Genomic DNA, 8,857 nt, shown 5'->3' on the forward strand with positions numbered 1-8,857 from the left:
GTGTCCGTTTTGCGTGACTTGATCTGTACGTACCCCTCGTCTCGGCCCGTGCAGCTGGCGGGCAACAAGCAATCAATCATCAGCGAGACAGCTACGGGATGAAGTTGCTGTCACGGCCGATTGACCGATGCCGACCGCGGCGACGACGTGCGGTCCAGGTGCACCACGAAACGCACGCACGGGCGTACCGGGTGGGCAAAGTATATACGTCCAAACCAGGTATACTGAACAAAGCAACACGAGGTGGTTACACAGCTTTGCCGCCCCAAAAGGCGTGGTTACATAACCGTTTCCTCCGAGGATCAGGTCCGGAGAAGGATCAGCGTTCTTAACTCGAACTATTTCTAGACTGCTCTTCCGGTCTCTATCTGTCTCTCTGCAGTGATTAAACTGAAACCCGCTGTTTATTGTTCAGGAATTGTTCCTTTGATTGATAATAGGCGTACCATGATGATAACATATGTACAGTAGGGGGTCAGTGCACTGACCAAATGATGTAATAGCTGCTACTCTGGATAAAATCCTTGGCCGGATGGAAAAGTAGAAACCTCATTTAGAAGCTGCAATGCAAGCCGCTTGCATCAAACTGCATCATCATCGGTGCCTAATCCCGCACTCTCTCTAGAACTACCGGCAGGCTCAAGCCTGCGTACATCTGATCCTCGGAAGACACGGGGTCGCCCTGCTCCGTCCGGCCCCAGAAGCTCCCGAACCAGAAGAGCCCCTCCTGCCCCACCAGCGCCTCCCACACGCCGTCGTCGTCGCAGCTGTCGACGGCGAAGCACCTCTGCTTCCAGCCGACACCGCCATCGTAGTCGTCCATGGCGAAGCATTTCTCCTTCCAGCTACCGCGGACGTCGCCGTCGCTGCCGCTGCACTCCCCTCCGTTGATATCCCTGAAGGTGGCTCTGAAATCGCCGTCCAGCAGCTCCTCGAGCCGCCTCATGCCGGAGGACGAGGCCGTGCTGCCGCTTCTGGAGAGCCTCTTCGCGGCGGCGGATGCCGATCTCCTCCTCCTCCTGTGCCATCGCCGCAGAAAGACCCTCTTGGACTTGACCACCACCTTCCGGGGCAGCCGGACGAAGAGGAACACGGTGATCTGCAGCACCAGGCACGGGCAGCAGCAGCACACCACCACGCAGTCCATGGCCACCAGCCCGGCCTCCGCCGCCGCGCAAGACATCGGTGGTGGCGGGACGACGAGGAGGAGGAGGAGAGGGGGAGGGCATGGACGGAGGAATGGGCAGCCGCTAGAGCTTGGCTACTTAGCTAGCCTAACTGCATGGCTTGCTTGGAAGAGTGAGGCGGAGGCTTTGGGTTGCTTCGGCAGCTCGAGTGACTTGAGGGGTCGCCCTCGTTGATTCTTCCAAGCCAACTCATGCCACCCCGCTTATTAGGCCAGCCAGAGCTAAGGTGTTTCTTGTACCGAAGTTTGGTCTACGCATCCAGGAAGCGAGCGGCACGCGTCGGGGCAACCCACGCGTATTATGTGAGTGCATCACGTGTTGCTATGCATGGCCTTTCTTGTGTCTCGGGGTGGATTGGTTAACGGATTTCCGTGTATCGTCGAACAAAAAGGGTGCGGTTTCAGAGCTATTCTTGGACTAGTCGATCGGGTAGCTGCCAGTTGCAGAGAACCGACATCCAACATGAGAAATGTGGCGGTTTCAGTCAACTAGCGTAGACAAACTTTCCCCTTTTAGATGAAGTCGGCGTCATTCCGGGAGTCCCGATCACTATGGTTGTGAAAGGAAAATTATATAGATTCATTGTGTAGGTTGGGGCGCTAGATATGATCCATATCTAACATATCTGATAGGCTCAACCAATGCTCATGGGAAAATGCAGCAAAATGTACTGTCATCATATTATTTCACAATTCATACTCACTGAATACGAGTAAAAGAGAGCACTTCAAACAAAAATTACAAACACTTGAATTAAAAACTTTCCATGACCTCTCTTCATGTTTTTATCCATGTTTTTGGTAGAAAGGAAATTAAAGATTGTTCAGCAGGCTTCTTCCTAACCCACAAGACAAAATAAAACAGAGTGCTGTTCTCTTGTAAAGGAAAGCTTTTATTTCAAGACCACATCAAAGAAGCAGGCATGAGGGAACCTTCAGCGGCGCAACCACTGCACTCTGGTGTTGATTTGGATCCAAAAGGCAGTTAGATGTCAAAGGGTTGCCTCAAGAATGCCTCCATTTGCTTCGCCCTAGTCCTGATCGACATGTCAAACACCTTCTGCCCAAATTCAATCACCAGTCCTCCCATGATACCCTGGTCAATCTGCAGAGAAAGTACAATTTGAAGTTTGTTCAATATTACTTGACACCTCACATGCTATAGAGATACCTTGTGGATCAAGGACTTACCTTTTGTTCAACCAAGATGGTTTTGTCTTTCCCAAGGATATCACGCAAGGTCTCCTTAAGTTCTTTCTCCTCCTTCTCAGGAAGTGGCTATCAGCACAAAACAGATAAGTCAGCAACCAAAACCAAACTATTGTCAACACAGTCAGGATCTATAACAGAAGTTGCACAGAGAATGCATCCACGCATTGACAAACCAGCTTAAAAAACATGACAAGTTTTCCACAATTTATCAAGGTAATAGCTCCTCGTTAACATATGGCAGGAATTCTAAGATAAGCCTGTTAAGAGTTGAACTTTGAGTGATGGCAAGTACAAACGTTCCAACTCAATAGTTTCGGATCAATTCAACTCAACTTTATAATTTTAAGGAATGAATTTTAGCTCATGCAGGTAACTTCTAAAATATTATCTGCATTTAAACATTTTTGCAAACAAAAAAAATCCTATTTTATCTCAATGAGTACTAAACCCCCAAAGGCAGCAATTTGTTAGTTCACTGGATCATGCCATACTATTAGGCACATGAAAGGAGAGAACCCAACTAACAAGCATTTTAGTTGCAGTTGGTTTCTGTTGGTGCGGAGCAGAAGGCAACCCTACTTCCAGCTTGAAAGAATAGGTTATAGCTAACTACAGGGACATATCAACAAAAACAACAGTAGTAAACCAGGAAGGCACAAGAACTTCATAACAAATTAATATACGAAAGAAGACAACAACTGGTCATTTCATGTTACCAAGAATCAAGGTAAGGCTAATCATATGCACATGCATCAAACTTCCTTTAATATGTGATGAAAGTGAACACTGAGAAATTCGACCAGCGTCAAACACACAGTGCTCTTAGTAGCAAGAGACAAATAAATAGTGGGATATCAGGTTATCAACTTACAACAACAGTCCTGACAACAACTTTCACCTCCCCCCTATGTGCCATGGTCAAATCAACAAATCTCTCAGCAATGCGTTCAACATATTTCAGTCTTCCATTGGATGCCAATGCAGCTTCACATAAAAGAAAAAATTAGACGCGAATAAAATTCCTTATAACTAAGTTCTCTATAAGTTTTAGATTGTATGCATATCATCACTTATCAGTGATACCATGTACCTTAATTGAAAAGAAATTCCTGCGATCGATACTTAAATTAGGTTGTTAACTAATACAACTGAAAACAACATCATAACAGATAAGAAATGCAAACAGTGTTACTTTGATTGAAAATATTACTGCAAAAGAAAGCAAACTGTTGACAAAGCAAGCAACATTGGAAACAAAATAACTAAAAATAGTCCCATGCATTTGGATTGGTACATCACTAAAGCACATGCTGCTAAAAACTATAACTTAGTATCTCTTATTATAAGCACCTACAATGAACTTCATTAGACATAAGAGGTTGAGTGGATTGGAAGCATACACAAGAATTTCTTTGTGATGTCAGTAAACCCGGCTTCAGAGAATATTTCAGTTATAGCCTTCACCCTGGTTTCTTTAGGCACTGATGTGTCCTTCATGAATTGAGAAAACATAGGGCTCTTCTTGGATGCCCCTACAACATCGAGAATCTCAGATTCAACTTTTTCCAACGAATTTGCGTTGGCTGCTGCAAGGAACAACGCACTAGCATAGTTGCCGGTGCCACCATACAGAGCTTTTGGAACCTATTATGGCATAAGAACACAAGTAAGGACAAAACAACAGACAAAGCCACCAAGTAACCAATTTACTGAATTGCACAAGTAGTATTAAAAGTTTGAAACAGATTATGTAAAACATAAGACAAGAGAATACATCCATCAATGGCATGAACGTTTTTGTGCTGCGATTGATACACTAAACAAATGCAACGTGAACAATCTGTCTTCGCTGAGTAAACTAATTTGAGTGATTGTTGCAGTATGTGATAGCAACAAGCATGGTTACACTCCAACAGGATATGAAATAGTTTAAAACCAGTAAAGGCTACGTTTCTCAAGATCAAGGCATTTCGGCCATAATGACATATCACATATGGGATCCCAACAAGAAAAATGTAGATTTCTTTGCGCAGGCAGGCAGGCAAACATAAACAGTTGCATGATTCTTATGGTCCCTTGATAAGTTGACCAGACCGTCAAAGTAATCTGCGGCACTCACAACGAACATAGATAGAATCTCGCGGTCCTAAACTGGTACATCCGCAGACCGCAACACAACGACAACAGCAACAATCCAACCAAATGCCTGATCTCGAGTTACCTTGATCTTGTTCTCCTTAGGCTTATCCGCCTGCGTTGCCAACCCCCTCGACGCCTGCATCATAAATAACACGTCAAAACCAACGACCGAAGAAAAAATCACACCGAAATCGATTCGACGAGACGACAGATTTGAATCAATGGGGGGGAAACTATCCAGGGATGTCAGCAACACAAGGCGAACCTAGATCAGCTAAGGGGATCGACGGGCTACCGAAATCTGAGGGGAATGGCATCTTCTGATTGAGCCAAACAAAGAGGGGGGACAGGGAAGGGAATCGGGACCTGAGCGACGGCCGCGGATTCGGTGGCCGCGAGGCGGGCTTGGAGGAGCGGGAGGCCGGATCTGAGGTGCCGCGCCGCCATTTCCGGTTCGTTCCGCGGTGGTGGAGAGCGAAACCTAGGAGGAGATCGGGTCGGGTGGGAGGAGGAAGAGAAGAGGCTGCGGGTCTCGTAGAATGCGATGAAAAAGGTGGGGGCGATGCGCAGTGGAGCGCCTGGGCAACCACCACAACACTCCGGAGCGGACCGACGATGCAGAGCCCTTTAGGCCCTGGTACTAATTAGGCCTCTGGTGGGCTTCGTCAGGGCTACTTGTTTTTTTTTCGGCTCGATCATCCTTGGAGCCAGGACTATTTCTCGCCCTTTGCGAGACTTAGGGGCTGTTTGGTTTGAGCCAGCGCCAGCCTTGCCAATCGCGGGCTTGCCAAAATATTGGTGTAGGAATCGGCTGCCCACGCCTTGCCAAAATATTGGCTGAGAATTGCACTAGAGCTGTTGTGGAGATGTTGGCACACCAATTATTCGGCTTGCATCCAATTTTCTTTTAGCACAATCCACTAGGTTATATTCATTGATAATCATCGGAATACAAAGAGTAACGTGGGGGAGACCAAGCCATGTGTGTCTCCCCTGATTTAGAGTAGTAGCAAACCTAGCTAGATTATGGGCTTCATAATTCCAGCATCTTTTTTCATGGACGAAATTACATAGCATAAATAAGGCCTAGAGCTGGTCAACAACCAATATTTTGGTAGGGTGCCTTGGGGGCAATGATCCAAACAGCCCATAAACTCAGTCTCGTCTCTGGCGTGGTGCTACTAGGCCAACTTAGTACTATAGTTGCGCATGAGTTTTCTTTGTCAGTTTCACTGTTTGCATATGTTTTCTTTCTTTGTTTTTCATTTTTATTCATTTTCATTCATATTATTGTTCTTTCTTCCCGTTTTCTTTATTTCCATCTTTGGTTTTCATTGGATTTATTTGGGGTTTTACCTTTTTACTTTTAATTTTTTCACTCATGTCTATTTTTTCATAGACATTGTACATATTCCAATACATTGGGAATATTTTTTATAAATATTTAACGATATTTATATATACATTTTGATATCTACTTTTTGAATACACATTGTAAATTTTGTATATATCTGAAAAAAAATTATATAGATGTTTAACATTTTATCTACTTTTTGAAAACTTTCTGGACTACTTATTATACATTTTTCAAATACACATTGAAACATTTTCAAATACGCATTAAACATTGTTATAAATGGGATGATACATTTTTTTTGATGAAATATAACTTTTATTGGACTACAGTAACATTTTTTACATTGCATAAACACTTTTCAAATATGTCACTTACATTTTTTCCTTTGAAACATGTGAACATTTTTTAAAGTCACAACATTTTTAATGCTATAAACATTTTTGAAAAAATATGTTAACAATTTTTACACCGCGTTACCATTTTTCAAATTCAGGGTTTTAGTTTTTTAAAGTAATTTAAGTTTAAAAAGATATGTTATTGTAATGTTTTTAAAACATAAAAAAACTAGAAAATGAATGGATGGAAAAACAAAGGAGAAAAATATACTAACCTGCATGAAGCTATTTGGGTTGGCCCATAAGTAGCGGTGCCTGAGGGGAGACGGGCTTGTGAAGTGAGACATAGTCGCTCTTGGTCTTTGGTACAGTTTTATTTTCTCTGGACAGTTTTTTTTCTACCATCACCCGTATGCATTGACCTATCATTGAATGTGTCAAAATTTGTGTGTCTGGTTTTTGTTGATATACGACGAAACTTTGATTTACACTAGAAACCAATGAACCATAGATAAAAAAGCATGAGTAGTATATTCTTGTTTTAGTGCCACACAACGAAAAAGTACGATACACGATAAAATAATAAGAAAAATTAACAAAACATTAGCTTTTTATGGAAAGGGGTTTCCCTCCGATTTTCAAAAACCATAACACTTGTTTTTACACCACCACAACACAACAACATCAACAGAGATCAACTTCGAGGGAGCAAGGACAAGCCCAAACTTCCACCCCCGACAGATAAAACTCTAGGGAAGCCCAACCTGCCAACGCGAAGAGTTAAAAGCCCCTGACCTAGGAGCCAAATACTACGGCTACTAATCATCCCAAAATATATCCAAAGTTTAAACGAACGATGTCTCGAAACACCATCTACACCTAAAAGCATAACCCCAAAAGCTTCGTCCACAAGCTTCGGTCTCCCCCTGCTTCAGAATGAGAGTATGTCTTCCCACCAACCATGAGAACCTTCCAGAGTCAGCCACCTTCAATTCTCAGCACTCCAGGATGCCATCCCCTCGAAGCATGGAAGATTTCACTTGTTACTCGCTCTAGTAGTTTTACCGCCCACTTCATTTCCTTTTGATTTTCCTCATTTTTCTATTATACAGCCCAAGCTTCAGTTAGTCGACAGGCTTTATGAAGAATCAAAAAAGGATTAAGTGTCCTTCTGTGTTCAAAACATATATCATTCCTGCAGGTCCAGATAGACCATAGGAGGGCAAAGATGCCCACACACAATATTTTCCTGTTTTCATTGCCAAAACCAGAAACCCAAGAGGTCAGCAAAGAATTCAAATTATCAGGTAGCACCCCTAGACCAAAGGATTTTTTGTAATGCACCATTTGGCCACCGAACACTTCAGGAGCAGGTGATCCACGGTTTCATTGTGTCCACAAAAAACACATTTGGAATCCCCTGACCACACCCTTTTCAGGATATTATCTTTAGCAAGGATACTATTCCTCATAACAAGCCAAACAAACACTTAATATTGGGAGGGACCTTAATTAATCTTCCAGTATACTTGAAAGGGAAGTTCAAGTTATTAATAACAAGTTGGTTATAGAAAGACTTGACCATATATTTTCCAGTAGCCTTTAGAGACTAGATTAATTTATCCTTAAAATCACGCAAGGCTATGTCATCACACGCTTGTTTAATATCCTCCCATTGTGTGGATGTGTCCTCATTCTATAATTTAGGAGGAAGATGAAGATGGTTCAATAGATGCTTATGATACACACTATCCTACAATTGTTTGCTCGCCCAAAGTGTTAAGTGTTACTCCTAGTTCTGTAGAACAGCGGTGCAATTTTTTCAAACAAAGGTTGTTGTTGGTCCTGGTAAGGCGTGCAAGGTTATAGTTGATGGTGGTAGTTGTCACAATTTGGCTAGTAAGGAGTTATGACAAAAACTGAAATATTTACCGCACCCCAATCCATATTTTATTCAGTGGCTAAGTGATAGTGGAGAGATGAAGATTAGCCACATGGTGCTTGTGGAATTTCAGATTGGACCATGCAAAGACATCATTGAGTGTGATGTGGTTCCTATGACTGTGTGTCACTTGTTGTTGGGCCGCCCATGGCAGTATGATAGAGACGTTCGTCACAATGGGAGAGCCAACACAAACCAATTGAATTGGAATGACAAGGATGTTACTTTGAGGCCTATGACACCGCAACATATAGTGAATGAATCTCGTCAAAAAATTGAGGTCAATCTTGTGGAAGAAAGACGCAAATTAGATAGGAGAGAGACTCGACTTTCAGTGAGCGAGAGCCACAAGCCAAATCTAAGCAGTAAAAATAAAAGTGAGGGAGTGAATTCCTTAGTTGTGTTAGCCACCAAATCTGATTTGAGAGAGTTTCATGAGGATCCCACTGTTTGTACCACTTGTGCAAATGTGCAAAGTTCAATTTTTTGGTTTCTAGTGACATGACCCCTCTCTCCATTGGTGTTCCTACCATGTTGCAAGAATTTAGCGATGTGTTTCCGGAGGAGGTACCCACTGGTTTGCCACCATTGCGAGGTATAGAGCATAAAATTGATTTGATACCAGGAGCATCGCTACCCAATTGAGAACCATACCGCAGTGAAAGCACATTTGCTCCCTTGGTGGT

The 8,857-nt window shown here is 43.1% G+C and overlaps 2 protein-coding genes across 2 annotated transcripts; both read right to left on the minus strand.

The window, feature by feature from the left end:
• Nucleotides 1-386: 386 nt before the first annotated feature.
• On the minus strand, nucleotides 387-1,693 carry LOC125514312. The gene has a single exon (XM_048679626.1). It carries the CDS (start codon nucleotides 1,181-1,183, stop codon nucleotides 605-607), a length of 579 nt encoding a protein of 192 aa, XP_048535583.1. The 5' UTR covers nucleotides 1,184-1,693; the 3' UTR covers nucleotides 387-604.
• Nucleotides 1,694-1,843: 150 nt separating this feature from the next.
• Nucleotides 1,844-5,157, minus strand: LOC125514311 (ATP synthase subunit O, mitochondrial). Its single transcript, XM_048679624.1, has 6 exons — nucleotides 4,904-5,157; nucleotides 4,620-4,673; nucleotides 3,799-4,042; nucleotides 3,270-3,382; nucleotides 2,378-2,464; nucleotides 1,844-2,291 (listed from the first exon to the last, which is right to left on the minus strand). The coding sequence occupies exons 1-6, from the start codon at nucleotides 4,982-4,984 to the stop codon at nucleotides 2,172-2,174; spliced, it is 699 nt and encodes a 232-aa protein (XP_048535581.1). The 5' UTR covers nucleotides 4,985-5,157; the 3' UTR covers nucleotides 1,844-2,171.
• Nucleotides 5,158-8,857: the final 3,700 nt, after the last annotated feature.

Source organism: Triticum urartu, chromosome 6 (genome assembly GCF_003073215.2).
Source record: "Triticum urartu cultivar G1812 chromosome 6, Tu2.1, whole genome shotgun sequence".
Lineage (NCBI taxonomy): Eukaryota > Viridiplantae > Streptophyta > Magnoliopsida > Poales > Poaceae > Triticum > Triticum urartu.

What these genes read in the sequence shown, in the direction of transcription:
- LOC125514312 (XM_048679626.1), bottom strand. Translation starts at nt 1,183, where the DNA reads ATGTCTTGCGCGGCGGCGGAGGCCGGGCTGGTGGCCATGGACTGCGTG.
- LOC125514311 (XM_048679624.1), bottom strand. Translation starts at nt 4,984, where the DNA reads ATGGCGGCGCGGCACCTCAGATCCGGCCTCCCGCTCCTCCAAGCCCGC. An exon ending in AATCCGCGGCCGTCGCTCAG is followed by an intron (nt 4,674 to 4,903) that starts GTCCCGATTCCC and finishes TTTATGATGCAG; the next exon opens with GCGTCGAGGGGGTTGGCAAC. An exon ending in CCATCTTGGTTGAACAAAAG is followed by an intron (nt 2,292 to 2,377) that starts GTAAGTCCTTGA and finishes CTTTCTCTGCAG; the next exon opens with ATTGACCAGGGTATCATGGG.